Source organism: Sparus aurata, chromosome 5, assembly GCF_900880675.1.
Source record: "Sparus aurata chromosome 5, fSpaAur1.1, whole genome shotgun sequence".
NCBI lineage: Eukaryota > Metazoa > Chordata > Actinopteri > Spariformes > Sparidae > Sparus > Sparus aurata.
In genome coordinates, this window is record NC_044191.1 from 9562780 (window position 1) to 9584495 (window position 21716).

Genomic DNA, 21716 nt, shown 5'->3' on the forward strand with positions numbered 1-21716 from the left:
CACCTCAATAACTGCTTTTAATATGATTCACTGACTGAGGGGTGCTGTGGACAAGGGCATTATAACTGTACCGGCTATCCTGGTCCAAAGCTCTAATGTAAGCAGTATAAATACCAACACTTCCACAGTGCTCTATATTTCTAGTCTGGACTGCTAAGTGCACGGCTAGCTGAGCTAACTTTCTATCAATGGTTGCAGTTAGCGGCAATTAGCAGTTTCCCTTGTGTGTATACTCCTCCCTATTACCTTATTCTTACCTTTAAGTAAATCTGACATGATACCACACCTCAATAACTGCCTTTAATATGATTCACTGACTAACGGGTGCTATGGACAAGGGCATTATAACTGTACCGGCTATTGATCAGACCAGGTGTACAGTAGGCGGGTTAAAAGCCACCAGGAAGAGATTCTATTGGTTAATACCAATTGATAGGTCCAACCATGCCCTCTTCCGCAAATCACCGTGTACCAGGGAGGGACCAGGGAGGGACCACGCGCCGCGCACAGCGGTTCAAGACGTCAGCATTCGGCAGCAATTAACAGTAGCTGGGCAGCGTCAGTACAACCGAAAGGAACGATCCACCATGGTCATCATCAAGGAGTAGTAAGTGTCTCAACTGTTCATTTTTTTAACATTTGAAAACCACTGCAACGCTTCACAACGGACTCAGTTAGGCAGGGCAGTGTCGTCGCTGGCTGGCCACTCATGAAAACTTTTCCTGTTGTGTGAAGTGTGTCAGACACACGAGGGATGGGTGGGATCGCTCAGGAACGTCTCTGGCCTACCAGCTCTGACAGCGGTACGGCACTGTGACAGCTGCTGTTGTTATTCCCGTCTGTTCTCACCCAGAGGTCAGCTTTTAAACACCTCAGGCTGTGGTTTGTGACACGTTTTTAAAACACAGAGGTCCGGCATTTGCGCCTTTTAAGCTATGCAACTTTTACTAACTTGAGGCTCGAACAGCTCACCGTTCGCTAATGCTAGCTAACACAACAGTGTAACATGAATGGGTTATCAGCTAGCGCTGCTAATGTTCTCTTTACAACATTGACACATCAGCTCGTTGCGGCGCCAGTCAATCTTACTGAAGATAACAAAACTTGATTAACAGGCGAAATTGGCCGGTTTCTTCTTGCCAGAACAAGCAGTTTCGACCATCGACTGTGCTTGCGGTAGTTAGTAGTACCTCGGCTACGTTAGCTAGCAGTTAGCTGTGTGAGTCATGAAGTTGCGTCAAGAGATGCTCATGTTGTCATTTAATCCATGATGTTGTTCGTCAGGAAAATACGTCAAACAAACGCAGTAACTTGACGCTAAACTCTTCGTATTCCTTCGCAGAAACTTGTCCGGCTAATGCTTGATTTCTGCTGGACTTCTAAAAACTTTGGTCAAGTTTGTTTTGGTTTTACTGCGAGGCTGCAATAAGCACTGACCTATACCTCCCTATAGCTACATAACGGTCTCCCTCTTTTCTTTCACATGTTATCTAGAAGATTATTTGTACTCATGGCTGAGTGATTAGGCCTAACTGGTATTTCTTAAGTCCACAGATTTAGTGTTAACTCCCTGGTGGTGGGTGCATGGGTGGATGTGGGTTCTGCACCCTACAGAAATCACAGACTCTTGCAAATTCAGATTTAGAGCCACTAAGCCCAAAGCCCCACAGATACTTGAAATGTGGGACCAATGCCAATTCTGATATTATGTCGGGGGGGAAAAAAATCCGACATCGATGTATCAGCCAATACACACGCAGCTTTTGCAATAGCCCACAGTGTGTTTATCGAACACTTGTGTCAAAGATACGCGCTGTAACCGAGGCAGGATAGTTTAGAGGTAAATTATGAACTTTATTGCCCAAAATGACATCCGTGCACTGAAACACGTCCTCCCTTTCGATCTTCCAAATATGCTTACAACTCTTGAAATATGTAAGAGACAAACATTTTTATTGCATTACAGACGGGATACGCATCTCTTTTTAGTTAAAAGGTGTTTAAGCACAAAAAAAACAAACCATCTTAAACATTAAATCCCAAATCATAAAGTCCCTTTGTATAAATAAACGATAGATGAATGTTATGCACCTCCCAGGCGTTCTTTAGTTTAAAATCTCATATCCTACCATCCCTACAGCTGACTATGTTGACAGTCATCAACAAAGCCTTCTCACGTGTTGTTGGAGTTGAAACTTTTTAATTGAATAGTCTTTAAATCTGGACAAAATGCAAATTCTCATCAACATTGAAGTGTTGATGCGTCAAGGCAGAATTCCTCCTTGGGAGGGATTTCTGCTTTTGAGAGGACTTCCTCTGCTTACTTCTTTTTTCCCCTCTCTTGAACTGTGTAGTTAGTGGTCAATGACGGAGGCTTCATGTTCATAAATGATGCAATTGCTTTGGGCACAGCCTGCCACACCCTGAAGTGGAAATCTGTTGAATTGAAGACAAAAGTTGGAGCATACTTTTACCATCCAAACAGGAAATACTGTCTTCGATGTTTGGGCGTCTTATGTAATAAAGCCGTAACTTTTTTGTTTGTTTGTTTGTTTGTTTTTTTTCATCTCTTGACCATCTCCAATCTCAGCTCTGTGTGTTCCATTTTGGTCTGGTGATCGGTCCCTCTCATCTTGCTGTAGTCAGCAGTGTGTCAGAGGCGGCTGAAAGAGTGCCTGCGACTTGCTTCCTGTCCTTTTGCAGTGAGGACATTTCTGTGCCTCGGAGAAGACATTTCTGTTGCAATGATAGAGCGTGCATGCTTCTTCTGCAGTGGCTCATTTTTGCTTCATATGTGAAGACTTGATAACTTTTGGATTAATATAGATAACATTTGGACAGTTGTCCAATCTAAGTGAATTGAGTTGATTGTTACTACGTGTTCCTGGAGTGTCGAGCTATTTTTGGAGTATGTTTGTTAAAAGTTTAATCGTAGTTCTTCTGGCTTACTTGTGTTTTTTTTAAGGAACACTTGTTGTGTGAATGTAACCACACTTCTTTCTCTCTTGCAGTCGAGTGGTTTTACCCTGTACTGTCGAGGAGGTGAGTAATCAGTTAATGGCATCTTTTATTTTATTGACACACCGAGTCATGATTGAAAGGGCTTTAATTTCATTTTAGAGATTCCTTGTACTTTTCACCTGTCTTTTCTTGTTATATGTAAGTGACAACAAACTAAGTTTGTGTCTAGTGACAGGAGTCATCCATGCCAGTAAGTGCAGAGGATGTGAAAGAAGAAATTCTTTCTGTTGGTTTCTCATGCAGTAGAACCTGAAATCCCTATTTGAGTTTTTTTAATGGGTCACAGGGTTTTATAGGAATTACAGCAAGTCTCAGTAATGCATTGTTTTTTAAAATAACCGTCATATTCAAAAAAGAGTTAAAGCAGTGAATAAGGAATACGCCACTATCTTAAGTTAAGGCAACACAGTCTTATCCAAAAAGCTCAATTTGTAATTCTTGTGCTTGCTTTTACAAGAGCACAATTTGTTCCTTGTGTTTACAAGGGCTTATGTCATCAATCCCCTGCTGCCCTATATGGTGATAAATTCTCTCAGCAACTAGTGCTGCATTTTAAAGTTTATTCCAAATAATTAAGAAAATAAGTGACTCTTTGGTGGACTAACGCTAAAAAGAGCTCTGGTAGTGTTAACACGCATCAATTTTTCAGCGGCACTGTCCACTGTTCAAACAACAAGAGATTATTTAAGTTTGAAAATGCAATAAACAGTCCAGATATGGCTGCTCTTCTTTGTATATCGTGAACAGACATCAGCATGATTGGAAAATTACTTATGCCCTCACATCCATGGGCCGATCCAAGCTGCTTATTTGACTATTACATTCTGCAGTCATTTTTCTCTTGGCATATTGTATAAATATACAATATATTGGTGACAGTAGGACAATAAGAAATGAGACTAAGACTATATTTGGCGATTTGCTCAGTTTTAAAAGACAAGTCAGGTGATAACTGCAGTATCTCCATGATTATTCATAATGTTGATGTAAGCCACAGGGCTGTAAATCAGCAGTGGATCAAAAGACTGGGAAAGTTGTGAAACGCTCAAGACTGATGTTGGCAAATGTATGTTGTCAGCTTTTTATCATTATCAGTGAAATTCTCGCTGATAATATGAAGCCAAAATTCCTAATTTTACTCAACAAGTATAGCATTTACCAACCCTAATACAGTAAGTGGCTGTTTGCACCTCGAAAGTTGTTTCGCAAGCTATTAATAACCACAGAAGAAGAAAAGAACAGTGCGCTCTTTGGACTTGAAAGTCAAACATGAGCCAACATGATGCTGCAGGTGTGGATGTTTTGTGGTTTTTTTTGGTTGACAGTTTAAGGAAGACAACACAATTGCAACTTGCAGCAGACGTCCCACAAGAGTACTGAGAGAGGAGGGGAAAAGTCTAAAGTTTTAACACGATTTATATATTAAATATTGAATTATAAATTTTTACTCACTGCACCTTAGCCCCTCTTATCTGCAGGTATGCATGCAATAATTTAAACATTTTAATGTGCTACTTTGTGCGAGAGGATGTTGCATCATAGCCAATGTCTTGCCCACAATGATATCTGATTGGTAAAATGTCACAATTAATAGCCTTTAAACACTGAAGAATCCAAAGCTACAAAGTAGCTAGTTACTAAAGTTATCAAATAAATGTAGAGGGGAGGAAGTATAAAGTACCTCACATAGAATAAAAGAAGAGTATTCATTGTAATTTTTTTTTTTTTTCCTGGGTGTACTGTAAGTTTTGGTGTTAAATGTGTTTTTTGTGTTACAGTATCAAGTGGGCCAGCTGTTCTCAGTCGCTGAAGCAAGTAAAAATGAGACGGGTGGTGGTGATGGCATCGAGGTACTGGTGAACGAGCCCTACGAAGAAGATGGCGAAAAAGGACAGTACACGCACAAAATCTACCACATAGCAAAGTATGTGCATTTATTTCTTTATTTTTCTGTCTTTTGTAACCTTTTTCATTGTTATTTGATCCCATAACTACAGTGTAATAGCACTGGGCTACCAGGCAGTGGCAGCATTGTGTCATCTTTGTTGTGAAGCGTTTTAAGTTGTTCATTTTACGCCTGCACAATCTTTTTTCTTGAACCTCTGATAACTGAGACAATATGTCTTCTCCCTTGCTCCCCTTGCATATACCAACATCCCACCCTGTTCTGCCTACAGTAAGGTCCCAGGGTTTTTAAGACGACTAGCTCCTGCAAATGCCCTAGAATTCCATGAAAAAGCCTGGAATGCCTATCCCTACTGCAGAACCAGTGAGTCCCAATTTAGATATACCCTTTGCTTTACCCTGAAACCCTTACTCCACTCCATGGTTAAATACACGTGTTATTTGCATCATGGCTGTGTGTTTTCTGTGAATTTATAGCGTTTGTTTTTATATATGTGTGTGCGCATAAAATAATTGTGTTTTCTGTCTCGTTTTCATGCCTAACCTTGATCCAGTTGTGACGGTATGTAGCCTTTTTATCGTTTGGTTTTTTTTATGTTTGAGATCTTTCAGTATACTCAATTAATGCTCTCTACTCTCATCTCTGTGTAATCCTACCCTGACTCTTTCTTCTCTAGAACGAGTACATGAAAGACAATTTCATCATTAAAATTGAAACATGGCACAAACCGGACCTTGGAACAATAGAAAATGTAAGTAAGCATATATCCACTGTGACATCAGATTTGAGTTTATATGATCTTCTCACAGTTTTTTGTTTTGTTTTATTTTGCTGCGTTGTTTAGGTGCACAAGTTGGACAGTGACACGTGGAAGGATGTAACTGTTGTGCCCATTGACATTGCCGACAGAAGTCAAGTGTCCAATGCTGTAAGTAGAAACTGTTCTTGCATGTCGCTCCAGTGGAAGATAAAAACACAGTTTGGCTCCTTCATGTGGACAAGTGTGATCATTACAATCCACTTCACACAAGGAGCATCTATCCATCTATCCATCTATCTATCTATCTATCTATCCATCTGTAATTTCAGTGATCTTTGAGCTTTTCTTTTGAAAAAGTACTATGTTGCAAGTAAAGCTGGGACAACAAGACTTTTTTTTTTTTTTTTTTTTTTTTTTTTTAATAAATTGAAACTAAAACATGAATATAGTCACATTTGAAATTTTTCACATTTAACATATCGGCATTCAGTCATGTCTGCGCTGATGGGCTACTATGTAAAAGCATTTCACAAATTTCCAGGAGCTAGGGTGATGTCATCAAAGTGCAATTTATTTTTTTATTTATTTATTTTTTTTTTTATTTTTTTTTAAGAGGAATTATAATTTAAAAAAGAAAAAACAGAAAAAAATGGATAAATATGCGAACCAACACATTGGAGAAGTTGTGCTCCAGTAATAATCTTCTTCAGTAAGTTAGCCTTCTAATCATCTGACCGATTAAGTGAGCACCTGTTCCAGGCGCACTGTCCACCTTTTTAGTTTGCCCAAACAGAGCATGTGGAAATATTCTTTTAATGATTAATGTGCATTGTTAAATTGCTCCAAGGTACATCTTGTATTTACCTTAACAGTTTTAGTATAACTAGTGGGTCCAAGACTGAAAATGTATTTTAAAAAACAGAGGATGAAAAATAAAATCAAGAAACTCAAACCTTTTTTTTGCTGACAGTTGATGGATAGAACTGCCATTTTTTTTTAACCATGATCACATTACACAGTGTAGATGCATTTATTCATTTCATTGTGTTTTAAATAAATGTATTTTATCCATCATTTGGATTTACTTTTGCCATAAACGTCCCCAACACCAAAAGCCATTCACACTATTGAAAATCCTAATATTTCCCCAATAATGTGTCGGAATCTAAATCTGAGGTTTTAATACTACATTTGCTCTCTGAAATCTCATTTGAAGATGTTGCACATTATTGCAGTTATTTGACATCACATTGCCTCATTTCACTGTGGCTCTGTGTGTATGTGTGGCTATTTGGCTGAGAGGCATCGGTTTGTCTGTGTGTGTGTGTGTGTGTGTACGTGTTTGTTTGCGGTGGCTGGTTAACGAGGCGGAGGTGTTTGCCTTGCTGGAGGAGTGCGTTGTGTCTGAGGACCCTATCAGCCCTCAGCCTCAGGCATGGCTGCAGGGCCTGGGGCGTACCGCCAGCAAAGATGAGTTTGTTAGTGTAATTAAGGCTCACAGTGCTTCGTATGCCGGAACTAGACAAACTCACACACACGACACAAACATACTCGCACTCCAACACACCCTCTTTTACTTGAGGAGTAGGTCCTTTTCGTCTACCACGGCATATCGATTCACAGACCTCATTAGTGCAGCACAGTGTATTGTTATAGTGACGGAGCCCTCAGCATTAAAACAGCCAAATGACTGTGTGTGTGTGTGTGTGTGTGTGTGTGTGTATGTGTGCGTGGATGGGTTTCTATCCCTTTCCACACGTTTGGCACCCTCCTGTTGGCCGATAGCCCTGAAAAGTAGCTTTTAGCTCCAGGCGCATCATGATTTATTTAAAATTGCTGGGCCCTTGAGCTGTTGGTATTTTAAAGCCATTTCATTTATTTGTATTTCTTTTTTTCTTCCATATTTAATGAAGTCGTGTTTGTCGTGCCTGACATATGTGCTCGGTATTGTTTAGTTCTTTTCTATATGTTCGAAATGCTGTCACAGTTGGAGCAGTTGCACTTAGGCACGCACATGCATTTGAATGTGCTGCATCATAAGCTCTCATCAGCACTGATGCAGGTAAATGCAATCAAACTCACTTATGTAAACTAGCAGCGATTGTCGCACTAATTAGACAGATACTGCAGGTGGATTCGACGCCCCATAGATGGTCTTTCATCTCCAGGCCACTTAAGGCTGAGCTGTGTTTTGGTTATGCTGTGTGACATTATCTCCGGGGGAGGGGGTGGCAGTATTTGGAGAATAAGGGTGTAATCTTTGGGCCTATAAGTATCTGTTGCCGTGTTTCAGTAAGGCATTTTGAAGAATATCACATTAGATATTTTATGGGAACGGCAATATATAAATAAAAAAAAAAAAACTAATTCTGCAAAAACGTTTGTAGCTCACTTGAGGTTTTATTTGCGAATCAGTCTATAAGCAAAATGTTTTATGGAAACAAATTTGCCAAATAAACTCTAGCTTGGCAAACATACTGCATGATCTGCTGTGTGCGTTACAATCGTCGCATTTCTTGGTTGTCTCCAGACAGCATGCGACATGGCCAACACTAGCTGACATACAAGAGCAATTACAAGTTGCCCTATTAAAAGTCTGGTACTGGTTTGTTTACCTCTAGCCTTGTTTACTTCCACATCCACACCTGACGTAGCCACGTAGCCTACATTGCTTCATCCTCTCAAGAAATGACTCTTTAGTAGCCTAGTTAATTTGCTGTGTTTCACTACCTGAATATTCCCTTTGAGGGAGGAGGGAGGGGCTGGTTTGTCTTAATCAGTAGCTGAGTTTCCTTTTGCCAGACTTTAAGATGGCCTACGTGGAAAAGGAAGCCAAACAGACGGCTTTCATTTTTAGCTTGTTTGTAACAATTGAAATGTTGCTGTCCTCCATGTGTAATGTTTGTTGCACATGAGTTTTGTTTAAGAATAGTTTTTTTAATTTTATTAAGGGAAGTTTAGCTGCATTTACAGTAACCAGCACAGTTGTTCATAAAATAATGTTATAATAATCATATTGATGATGTAGCACCAGGTTTTGGTCCTATGCCTCCACACCACCAATTCTGAATGTTACAGTCATGTGTTGTTGTTGTTGTTGATGTTGTTAATAATGGTAATGATATAAATTATGACCTATCGTCATACTTTCTTTTTTCAAAATATTAAACAAACCATACAGGTTTCTTAAACACGTTTTAATTGCTCAGTTTAACTTGTAGCAGTATTCATGAATAAACATCTATGCTTGTAATACAGATGACCTCAGCTTGTTGAACAGTTTTCAGCTACATTTTATGTGGTAAATGTGCTATTGTATTAATTATATAAATCGTTCTTGCTGTAGGACTACAAGGAATTTGAGGACCCTGCTCGTTTCCAGTCGACTAAGACCTGCAGAGGACCGCTGGGCCCCAACTGGAAGGTAATGCTCATGCAGAAATAATATGTATATATCACATTCACACACAAGTGGCAGTTGTTGTCACAGCCGTCTGAACAGAAATTCAACATGTTTGGCCCTGTCTACCAGACTCTATCCTCTAATTTCTTAAGGCCCTGGATAATTCTGTGCAGAATATCCCCAAGGCACTAAAGAAATAAAGAGAGGTCATAATAAAATGACACGAATATGGAACGTCTGTAAATCTGTCTCTAAAGCAGACTGTCCTCCCCAAAGAGAGCTCTATGCCAACTCTGAACAAGCTACGGGGTACTATGGCTGGGATGGGAGACACTATGTATACAACAATTAGTGGAGAAACCCACGACAAACAAAAAGCCACAGTTGAAAACAAACCCATATTGGATAGTTGTGCCAGAATGTATGCAGACTCCCCACAAACATTGGTTCAGTGGTCTGAGAGCAGAAATTGAGCTTTTTTTTTTGTGGAGTTTGGTGATGGTACCATATTGCTGCGTAGAAGCTCCTCTGCATCAGGCCTCAGAAAGCTTATGATGATAAGAGGACAAGATGAATGCCGTGAAAGACTGAAAATTCCTTGTGGAAAACCTGCTGCACACTGCAAGAGAGCTACCTTGGAAAATATTTATTTACCAGCAAAATCTAGGACAACAACATTTTTGTTTTCAGGCATTTCAAGAGTCGGAGACCAGACCTCGATCCAATCAAGAATCTGTGGCTAGATTTGGGGAAAAAAATGCTTTTCAGACACGATCTCTTTTGTAACTTGACATTATGTGAGCACAAGGATGAATAGAAACAGCAGTGTCCAGACCTGCGAAGACGATGGAGACCAATTCTCCGAGACCCACGGCTGTGGGAGTGACGATCACGAGTGAACTGTAACCAACATCATGTCAAATGTAGTAGTGATGATTTTCATTTAATTTGGATCAATTTGTAGAGATTTCTTTTCCACACCAGCGCAGTCACCGGTAATAATCAGAATAGCTCTGTGTACTGGAGGGTTCAGGCCGGGATGAAGGCTGGAGCGGGGTCTGCAGAGCTGTTAGGCTGCAATCTGATGAAGACAAATCACCTCCTCCTCAGCTCTAATTGGATGTAATAGAAATTTCTAGTCACCGGGTCAGATAAAGGTTTTACTCTGAGCTGCGTCTGCCAGACTCTGTGACAGACAGCGATGACAACAGAAATGGGAAGGAGACTGTGAATGGACATTGATTCTTAATTTTGACGAGCAGTAATTCTGTATGAAGACTGATTTACTTTTGATGGAATGTCAATAAGACATAGCTCATCCACACAAGGAAACTTTTTCAGGAGTTTTGTTGCGTTTCCCTCTCACCCCTGCCGTACCCTGCAGCACCCTGCAGCCTCACAAATGGGTCCTGCTCACTGATGGAGCATTGAGGATTTCTATTCTGCTGTGGAGCCCTCAAAGTTCACCATGGGAAACTTTCCTCTGCTTCAAGAATTTTCACAGAACAAAGGCAGCCAAACAGCTTTAAAAAGTGTGAATAAAGAAGCACAACTTTTTATTTTGTGTTTTTAATTAGATCACTTTCCCGTCCGCTGTGGACATGGAAAAAGACTGTTTTTGAAAGGTGAAAAAAAAAGTAGTTATTTGACAACAGAGGCACAATTTCTGCCAGCTTCTCAGAGCAATAAAACTCTTGTCTATCTCTGCATGCACACATGCTTGCATATCGGTACCCTTTGTATTTCTGAAAACTTCTGCTCCTTTGAGTGGGGCGCAGAGAGGGAGAGAAGAAATGTCACCGTAAGTGTTTTGATGTAGAATCCGTTTCATGTGAAGTTCTCCTTTAGCGATGACAACTTTTCTAAACCCACTGCAAATTTAGAAATGTTTCTCATTTCCCCTCTCTCGCTCTCCTCCGTGATCGTGGCATCAAACGGCAGTGGGATGAGGGTGATTGAGGCGGGTCTGTGGCATTTTCTCTTGGAATGCCGAGCCAGAATGAAGTGATTAATTAAACAGGTGTTCTCGGAGGGAGAGTGTGTGTGTTCTGGGGGTGAGCAGGTCCTAGGTGTTAATAATGTAACCAGCTTTGCACCGCGACGCCCTTATCGCTTCGCGAGCACCGTTTTATCTGCCTTCCGTGGCCACAAAGGCATGCCTGTCGGGAACGGTGTCGCTGTCAGGGCGGAGGCAGAGAAATGGTCCCTTCATCTGGAGTTTATCCACTTTGCTCTGCCCCAACCCCCCTCCTCCTTTTCTTCTCTTCTCTTCTTCAGAGGGAGGCAGAGTGCAAGCAGCGGATGGATTTAGAAAGTGTGTTGTAGATTAGGGCACTTTTATCTGTGCACAGCACATCTTCATATTGATAATTATTTCAGCAAGCTCCATACCCAAAGCATTATGTATTAATCATTTCTAACTTTGAATGCAGCCAAGATTAGTCTAAAATAATATTCTCTCAGCCTTCTGCTGTTTTTACGATTATTTTGTTGTTGGAAAGTTTCTGTCAAGTTTTTACTACGTTATTTATTCTGACACTGTGCTTCAAAAAGTGATGGGTTGTAAGTCTTGTCATTCTTGTGCTGTTTCTTCTCCCATCAGAAAGAGCTGTTGAACTCCCAGAACAGAATGTGTGCCTACAAGCTGGTCACAGTCAACTTCAAGTGGTGGGGCCTGCAGAAAAGAGTGGAGAACCTTATCCATGAGGTTAGAGTGATAGATTTACAGGATAACTTCTCTGTCTTGGCTCATGCGTTGTATTCAGCCATACAGCAATATGTTGACTGATCGAGATTAGTGTCTGGTGACAAGCCAGGGCTACAGTTTGTTTTTTTTTTGTGTTTTTTTTTTTGTTTTGTTTTGTTTTGTTTTTTTGGACATGCATTACAAATGTATCACGATTATATCTTCTTGTTTTTCAAATTTTAATTACGAAAAGCAAATTTGTTTAATTGTGGATGCCAGATGGCCATATATGCCAGTGCAACACGGTTCAGTGCTCTCATAAGTGTTATCTAATTTTGCATACAATTTCCCTATTGAGAATATACTTATTGATATTGATTCAAATAATATCACCCAGCCCTAACCAAGAACATATTTGTCTCCCACAGCAAGAAAAGAGGATCTTCACTAACTTCCACCGCCAGCTCTTCTGTACGATTGATAAGTGGGTGGATCTGACGATGGATGATATCCGGCGGATGGAGGAGGAGACACAGAAGGAGCTTGCCGATGTGAGTGCATATGTAAAAACTGCCCTTAACATAATGTATACTTCCAAAATATATTTTTATGGCGGCATAGATTAACTTTAAAGTCTCTGAATTTAGCAGAACCAAGATGAACTGCCATTTCTCAATTATTGTTTTAATATACAAAACATGAGTAGTCATTTTTGCCACATGAGATTAAACACAGTCCTTCTGATATTCTCTCAACTGTAAATGTATCATCCAGTCTTTTTTAAAATGCATTGTGTAATACCACAACTTTGCTTATTTGCCTCTGCGACACTCCCGCTAATATCAGACGTAATTTCCTCCTTTTTATGCAGTGCTTTCTGTCTGCTTTTTCTTATTCTGGTCACAGTAAATATTCTGCTGACGACACATTTATTCTAGAAAATTTCAGCATAGAAAAGCATGCTAAATTGATGAGTGATGTATTCCAACAATCTGAATTCTCCATGTGGCTTCCTTGACCAAGGCTGCATTTCATAATGATTTGCGGGATACATTGAAACAAACCAATGTTTACCAGTCTGAGGCTCCACCACAGGCTTCCTAATCTCTTTGTGATTTAATGTATTTCCACTTCTGTCTAGATGCGTAGAAAGGGCTCTTTGCAAGGTACAAAGGCTTCAGACTAGTAGCCAGGCCAGCTGTAGGCCTGAGTGTTGCTGTGTAAGTTCTCTCTGGTAAAGGCCAGACTCTGACATGCTTTCTCTGCTTGCTGTTGCATGCACACCTATGCTGCTTTGACTCTTTACTGTTTGGTGTTGTAAAAGGGCTTTTTCCCACTGTCTAACTGTGCACGTGTGTCTATGCTTTCACATGCAAGTCAGTAGTTCACTGTTGGGCAGTGTTGCCAGATTGGTTTGATGCTTTCCAACCCAATAATTGTTCAAAATCCAGCCAAATAAAAAAACAAAACAAAACGCGTAGATGTTATCTGTAAAAGAATGATACAAATGAATTCATAAAAAATGGCAAGAGTGTTAAGCTTTATCACAGTTTTTCAATATGAAATGATAATTAAACATTTCAGGTATTTGCTATATTATTGAATACTACTTATGAATTCTTCTTTTCTTTTCTTTTATAAATAACCTTTTTAATGTTTTGAAAGCCTGCCCAGCTAATGGTTAACCTGCCCAAATCCTCTCTGCTTGTTAAAGTCCATTTTACCCTGCACAGTGCAACCCAAAAAAGTCCAAACTGGCAACACCGCTCTTTGAAATCTGGTGTTATTGATAAATGATCACAGAAATATGACGAATGTGCTAGGTCGTTAACCGTTTTGCTGAAGTCTCCTAACGTGTGTGTGTGTGTGTGTGTGTGTGTGTGTGTGTGTGTGTGTGTGTGTGTGTGTGTGTGTGTGTGTGTGTGTGTGTGTGTGTGTGTGTGTGTGTGTGTGTGTGTGTGTGTGTGTGTGTGTGTGTGTGTGTGTGTGTGTGTGTGTGTGTGTGTGTGTGTGTGTGTGTGTGTGTGGCTCTATCCAGACATCTGGGCAAACTTTTCTCAGAATCACACATGCTATTTTTTTTTTAAGAGGTGGCCAGCAGTTTAAAACTTGCACAGAAGGCCAGCTCAAGACCAGTACCTGCACTCCAGAGCCTCCCTATAGAGGAATACCAGGCAGAGAAGACAAACAGCCGTTCTTTAAATCACAGCCTTTTTAATTTCTGTGAATCACATTCTCTTTAAAACCTTACCACTGGTGCGCTCTTGGAACGACTCTAAATGTCAGTCTGGGAGCTCTTGGCCGTACAAGGAGAAAAAAGTAGGAATTCGGGCCGGACTGGCCAAAGTGGGCCAGACTCAAACATTCCTGGCTTACTACCAGCATACAGCATTTTGTGCTTAGCGCTCCCCTCTCTCACATCTCGCCCAATTCGGCATGTGTTTCCCATTTTCCCTTGGAGTAAGTAAACAGGCGGGTGCCATCAAAGACGGCTGCGGCGAGGAGAATGACAAGGCCTGAACCTCTGGGCGCGAGGGTCAGCAGGGTCACAGCTGAACTGTATGGGACAGCACAGTGTGATGGTGGTGGCCAAATCCCGCATACAGACGCTACGATTCATGTTCTTTACGAGACCCGACTCGTCTACCACACTTTCTATGAGTATACTGGTCGGGCGCTGGGAGGCATGAGTGGAGGAAAGGGCAAGAAAAGGAGGAGGAGGAGAGGGGGTGGCTTCACGATGGCTCCTTTTTCCTCATTAACATACAAATGGAATTCTGCAGTTGAGAAGAAGTCTGCGCTGTGATTGAGAAAAAAGGGGGGGGAGGATGGGGGTAAAAAGGATGGAGAAGTGGGAGGGTGAATCCTCATGCCATTTCATCAGATCTGTCTATTCCTCTGTTTAGAGCCACTGTTAGTTTGAACTGTTCCATTAAGGTGTTCGGCTATCAGATTCTACCACTAATTGACTTTCCAAAGCCATCAGCCTCCGGGTGGGAGAATTTGAAAGTGATGCTTTTATCTACCTAGAAGACAAACAAGGGGCTTGATAAAGACTGTTGGAGCAGATTTTTAAGGAAAGGCTGGCGATTTCAGGAATTCTTTTATGATTTTAAATGGTTTGTGATGCATGGAGTGAAACTCAGACTTACACATGGTGAATAAAAATTAACCAGCAACCATTCATGAACAGTTCCCTTCAATGCAAGCATCCTCTGAAGCTGCTCCCACCTGTTAAGCTAACATAAATCTAACACGGTGTTTATTTACCTCCCGTTTTCCCACAGCTTCGTGAAAAGGGTAAATTACGAGGAACCAGCGCTGCAGACGCATGAAAAGGCAAAGGATTTTAAACACCCACGATGACGGCGGCGATGGAGACTGAGAGGGCTCCTTTGGTGCCATTTTTACCTGAACTTCTGGAGAGATATGAGGAGCTTCTCGCAGTAGACATTTTTTTTTTCTTGTACAAAAGCAAAATTAATTGGCTTGATTCCACGGTGGCAGGTGTTGGACTAAAATGTGTCCTCTGTATTATTTTGATTTCCCTTTTCTTTATTATCCCCAAAACATTCCTCTCAAGATGCCCCTTCTGACCTCCCTTTGTGTCCTCCGCGGTTTTAACTGTACACACTGAGGCTGTGTGGTTTGCATTCCCCAGCATGAGTCTGTCTGTTTGTCATACTCATGTTCCTTCCTGCCACAGCCTCCATTATGAGATTACTAACACCCTTTGGCGCCTTGGCCCATTGTAATCCTTCCCCCTCGCCCCCACCTTACCCAAAGCACTGCATCTTATTAACACTGACAATCATGCCCATACAGGTATTCACTCTCACTCATACAGATTTAATAGAAAGCCACACGCGCATGCATGTGCCATATATACATCAAGGATGTGAGGACAAACATGTGAAATCACCCTCACAGGTATACACACACACACACACTCACAGGTGTGGATGCCTTCGCGGTGACTGATCCTTTTAAAAGCTCAAGCCGGGCAGATCCATGCAAGCCTGCTCAGTTAAAGGATGTTACTTTGGAAGTGTTTACAGCTCACAGATTTTTTTTTTTTTTTTTTTAACCCACACACTGCCTATTCTACAGACATTCACACATAACATACAACACAGCATTCACCTCCCCAACAGATGTCCCTCGAGAAAAACTGCACTGAAAAACAGCCACAGATGGTGCTACACCCCTCCAGCCTCTGTCACAAGCCAAACTGCACCGCACTGCTCGCCCCACCTCACCCAGCCCACCCCGGAGGTCTGTCTCACTCATCTGGGTCTCTGAGGGAGACCATTTCTGAAAGGCCTCTTCTTCTGCATCATTCTAGGTGTTTTTAGATTGTTAACAGCCTTACCAGTGCCCAGTCAACACCAGCACCACACATTGCTCGCCTTAATCTCTGGACCTCTGGGATTATTATTATTATTATTATTATTATTATTATTATGCCTCTGTGGCCTGCTATCGCTCTAGCTACCTCCTGTGTTTCTGACTGGCAATTTTCCTGACACCTTTTTAAAGGTTAGAACTAGCTGTTACTTAATAGTTGTTAGGAGTAAATCATGACGAACATGGCTTTATAAGCAAAGTGTCTCTCTTTTTTGTTTTTTTTTTTTGTTTTGTTTTTTTTGTTTTCCCCCTCTTTGTGTTTCCCAATATGTGTCACACACCTGAACAAGTGCAATTCCTTCAGCAAGCAAAAATGTGTACGCTTCAGCCGGACCAGCCTGAAAACAGTTGTTCCTGCAAAGGGCTGCAGATGTACATCTTTTCCTCAGATAAGCTGCTGATGGATATGCCATATTAATGACATTTCAACTCCATAGAGCACTTTCCTCACTTCAGAATCATGTGGCTTTGGACTTCAGTGTTACTCACTACTGTTACATGCATATATAGTACAGGTGATTTTTTTCTCATTTGTGGGTTGTTTTTTGTGTGTGGTGTCTTAAATTAATTTGTGCAAGCGGAATTTGGGGGTTTTGTCTTAAGAGATCTGTTCTCATTTCAAGACATGCATGTAATCAAATCTCTGGGGTCAAAAATCCTGATGTTTTTATTGCCTGTAAACTGTATGAGGGAATGTGATCACTTCCTCAGTAATGGTTATTGGCTCGTCTAAAGAGTTTGAGTGGATTTCTGATGTGTTTACATGGATTTAGCAATGGTCATCTAGGAACATTTTTGAGGCAATATTTCTCATGAGGAAAAAAAAAAAAAAAAATTCTTCTCAGGTGAACAATACAGCACGAGGATCTTTGTAATGTTGTTAGTCGTCAGTTGCCCCAAACAGTTAAAGTTTCCCCCATACTGTATCTTCTTCTGTGGGGAAATATAGTAATACAGTTATTACACGATGGGAAGTGGTTGTAATGTAACCTGATCTGATGTATCGCAGTATATAAGACAACCAGTTGGTGTACTGTACTGGGTTTGTATGCTTAAGAATGACAATTGAATCTTCAGTGTAATTGATGTTTTCGAGTCTATCGTAATGACTCCTGCTGTCTGTTGAATAGAGGACTGAGTGGCATAACAGAATCAATGGTTTACCGTCTATCAAGACAGTGATATGGGGGAGAGGACGTATTCACAAAGAAACTGTACTGTCTTATCCTAATTTAATTTAATTTCTGAACAGCTTTGCTTTTAAAATGTTGCTGATCAGCTTTTGAAATTCAGGGGATATGGTAGTGAATGTATGACATTATGTGCCTTTTTCTTTCTGTAGGTCTGTTTGTGTGCCTAACGTCTATATATTGTATCTAAATATCAAATAAATTTTTGTCTGGAAAGTAATGTTCAGTTTCTGCTTCTGTTGTCTGATTGCATACAGGTTGTTGTTGTTGTTGTTGTTGGAGATTGAAGGATTCACACTGGGAAAGTTTTCCTCGTACATCGCAGTCAGTAAATGTTCAATAATGTCGATCGGGTGATGGTAAATGTTTAGTAACAGTGAGATCTTTGCACATTGGCCTTTCGATCGTATCAGACGAAAAACCATATGCTGAAGAGCAGAAAGAGAAAATGAGGATAATTCTCATCCCATAAATGCATACATATTTGAGCCTAAAAGGCTTTAATATCCTTTTCATTCTGGTCGTGGTAGGACCAGCTTCTGTTTGTGAAATATTTCCCAACATTAGAATGATTGCATGATGGAAGAGGTTATAGCGACCTTAAATGTTGGAGCAGTTCTTTCCAATGTAACCAGAGCATTTAGAACTAAGAGGCAGTTGTAGCCACTAAATGCAATAAATTATCTGACCTAGCTGTCAAATAAGCAAGCTAGTGTGTCAACACTTGTACATCTTAATTAAGTTAATAAGTCTGTTAATTTTAATTAAAGAATCTCAAAGAAAAATTAGTCACAGGGCATTTCATGTTTGTTTGTTACATCTCATAAATATGAATAATATTTGTTTATTAACTGGCCCCTTGGCCTCCTGTCATATCGCAAAAATAGTAAGACCTAATAAACACCATCATTAACTAGAGCGGCCTAACAGTCCCCTTTAATTCAATCAAACCTAATCTAAGCCCTCACTTTATTTCGCTCTAAATTTAAAAACCAATAACTGCTTAACCATGATTTAAGATCTATAACAGCCACCCACTATACTACAACAACAGTGCAGTTAGAATCATAACTGTTTGTGGAAGAATAATAGGTTGATTAAAAAAAAAAAGAGGAATAAAGTGATATGTGATATGTATTCAGAACATAAAGACAAACCATATACAAGGTTTTCTGTGTAACAATGCTACTATTTGTCCATGCTGATCGATGAAGAAACCATGTTGTATTTGTTCTCACACGGTGATAACACCCACTCAAATACAAATGTTTTTTTTTTCTACATCTAGACCCATACATATTCTCAGAGAAAGTCATAAAGGTGTCGAAAAACACCCTATCACACATGTTAAACAAAGCGATGGAAAAGTTCCTGGATATGTCCCTTTATCTGGAACCACACCAAAAGTTGAAATAAAAAAGCTCTATTCTGGGCCGAGACCCATCCTCCACCCAAGTTTCGTGGAAGTGTGTTCTGTAGTTTTTGTGTAATCCTGCCGACAAACCAACAATCAAAGAAACACAGTGGTGAAAACAAATGCAAAGCAAGTTGCATTTTAATACATGAACTACACAAGTATGCATTACGCATTTAAAACATTAAGTATTATAAACATCACTTGCAACTTTACAACAAACAATTGCTTAATATTTGTTTCACTAAAGTACAATTAACATCACATTTACCATTAGTTAATGATGGTTATTATAAAGTGTAACCAGCGTGGCCCCCAGGCAAAGCAGCGTGAGTATCCCTGTCACAGCGGTACACACTTTCTTAGGATGTAGTCTCATAAATAAATATTTTCAGACAACTGACCACTACCTCTGTATGAACCAATGTCTTTAGAATAATAAAGGTAAGAGCAGGTAGAGCTTTGTCTTCAATTCATTTGCAGTAGATCTGACCACAGCTGAGACTTGACTGAAAGTACCAGTTCTGTACTGTAAAATGCACATCAGATAGGATAAACATCCCCTCAGAAAAGTTATCAGTGACTCCAGCGTGGACTAGACTCTCAGTGACCCGCGGGTCACGGGAGTCGCACAATAACAGCGGAATTCGTGCTAAAGAGCAGGAAGAGCCGCCAGTCTGCTGCCTGAGATATCCGCCTTTTTTTATTGTTTGTGGAGGACTGGTCACATGTGCCTGCTGCAAGGAAACCAGTCATATCTGCCCCAGAACAAGCAAATAATGCTGTTTCTAAAAGCGGAGATGGGCAGACTCGCCCACACACCTCCTGTTAAGTGGCAGCTCACAGTAGTCTACAGTAGGCATGCATCCATCCATCCATGTGTCTCCCTCCCAGAAAAGATGAAGGGACATGTCATGAGTGAGCCCCTGTCATTTAAATAGATGAGGCAACAGATGAAGAGGAGAAATGACTCTCAAAGGGAGGCTCGAGACTTGACATCGCAGGACATCCAGGCATGTTGCCGGAGAAATGCTCGATGTTCAGAGCTAAAAACACTTTGTGATAGCCAGAACCACCAGCTTATTGCTTCAATACATATTCTTAAATGTGCCAAAAAGAATTGTATAGGCCTCCCAACACGTTGGGGAGAGAAAAAAAAAAGCTGTCCCACTGTTTGTTGCATCACATGGCTGCATTTCCTGCTAAGGAGGAGAGTTTCTCTTTTTGGAACAAGCGAAGATCGTGTTCGTTCCACTCCGACCGTGTTTGTGTGCCTGGCCCTCCCCTGGGGACAGGTTTCGCTGTGGGGGGGGGAGCTGCAGGTTTGTCTTGGACAGGAAAGTTATTTTTGGCTCAAACGGGGGTTGGCAGTGATGTCACGAGTGCTTCCTCATCCTCCGGGCTCGGGTCAAGTTTAGCACCAGAGATTCTCCTGAGTTTTCCTGTTGTTCTGGGAGGGGTGGAAGAGGTGTGGAGCCAACCGACGTTGGAGAGGCAGGCGGGGTGGCGGCGGTGGCGCTGAGGTCTCTGTCGCATCCCTCCTTTTAATACAATAGCACTTCTCTGGATGACAGATGCTGCTTAACCCATCCTGACCCAGGGAGTTGTGATGGCTCGGCTGAGTGACAGGCCCATAGAGGACACACTGAGGCCCTGCTCCACACTGTCCCCCCCCCAACAAGGGAAGCAACTGTCTCTTTGGGAAACCCCCACAGTAATGTATGTCTATCTGAGGAAAAGCTTAACACTATGAATTAAGGGTAGAGGAGGGTGCCCACTTCTGCTATCTTGTCCTATTGAGTAAAATATTGAGACAAATTGAGCACTAAATCACTGCAGAGAAGAGTAGTATTGTGACAGTGCTTAAAAGCCTGTAGACTGTCCATTGTCATGAAGTCGCCTCAGCAGCAGCTCTGAGCTGCATTTATCATCACTGGGGACTCAGGGGGGAAAGAGACCATGCCATCGGTTTGTCATACTTAACTTGTCTGTCTCCATTTGAGAAGACTGTAGACAGAGCGAGCAGGAGCTGTATCACTTGGGTATTAGTGTTACAGTCGGATAGAGCTGTATCTTGATTTTCGCTCCCGCCGTTCATGTTTCTGGTGTTCTTAATGAGGTTTTGTGGGATCAGGATAGAGAAACGAACCAATGCATCCCGGTGTTTCCGCGGGGCCCTCGCGGAGCAGGGATGGCAGCCACGGCTAAAGCAGTTTGATATGCACACACTTTAGTGTTCGTCTGGGCAAAACTCAAATGATGCCGCGTCCAGCTGGCTCTCAGAAACGAAGGCACATCGATTGCAGGGTGAGACTGAGGATAAGAAATGTTGTTTTGTTTCTCAGCACATCAGCCTTCAGAACAACAGCCCTCTCTTGAAGACACTGTGTCTCCCTCAAAACACAGCGTCCTCGCTCTGAGCTGCTGTCCTCTCAGCTGCAATGACTGCACATCCACATGCCCAAAAATTCCATATATACACACACTTACTTCTTCCCAGCACCTTTCGGTGCCTTGTTCTGACCTGTCTCCAGCCTCAGCCCTGACGTGCAGCCCTCTCCTCAGGTGCAGGGCATAGAGGCTTGTCTCCATCTGTGAGTAATATAGTATAGGAAAGACATCTATTGTGAAATATCAGACATTACATGCCAGTGCTCCAGCTCGGGTTGTTCAGAAAGAAAAGAACACATGTTGAAGGAATAGTGATCATTTTCCCGTATACGGCCCGCCTTCTACTGAATTCTCAGGGCTCCCTTAAAATAACAAAATTCAGAGGGACTGAAAATGGTTTTAAAAGCATTAGTCAGATTTCTTTCTTTTTTTTTCAAAATTAAACAATGAACTCCTTTAACTGTGGTTCATGGTCCTGAAATGATCTGCAGTCCAAGCTTACAGTGCACTATGTAGTTTTAGTGGAAGCAATTCCAAA

General features: G+C 41.2%; 1 protein-coding gene across 3 annotated transcripts; it reads left to right on the plus strand.

The window, feature by feature from the left end:
* The first annotated feature begins 455 nt into the window (after positions 1–455).
* Positions 456–17593, plus strand: LOC115582027 (phosphatidylinositol transfer protein beta isoform-like). 3 transcript variants are annotated; one of them, XM_030417718.1, is made up of 12 exons: positions 456–607; positions 3012–3042; positions 4800–4945; positions 5199–5290; positions 5481–5488; positions 5604–5678; positions 5772–5855; positions 9034–9111; positions 11693–11797; positions 12205–12327; positions 12918–12996; positions 15064–17593. In XM_030417718.1, exons 1-11 carry the CDS (start codon positions 588–590, stop codon positions 12960–12962), a joined length of 807 nt encoding a protein of 268 aa, XP_030273578.1. In that variant the 5' UTR covers positions 456–587; the 3' UTR covers positions 12963–12996; positions 15064–17593. The 3 variants fall into 3 exon arrangements, with proteins under 3 accessions (XP_030273578.1, XP_030273577.1, XP_030273575.1); XM_030417717.1 differs by lacking the exon at positions 12918–12996; XM_030417715.1 differs by lacking the exons at positions 12918–12996; positions 15064–17593 and having other exon boundaries at positions 12205–12910.
* Positions 17594–21716: the final 4123 nt, after the last annotated feature.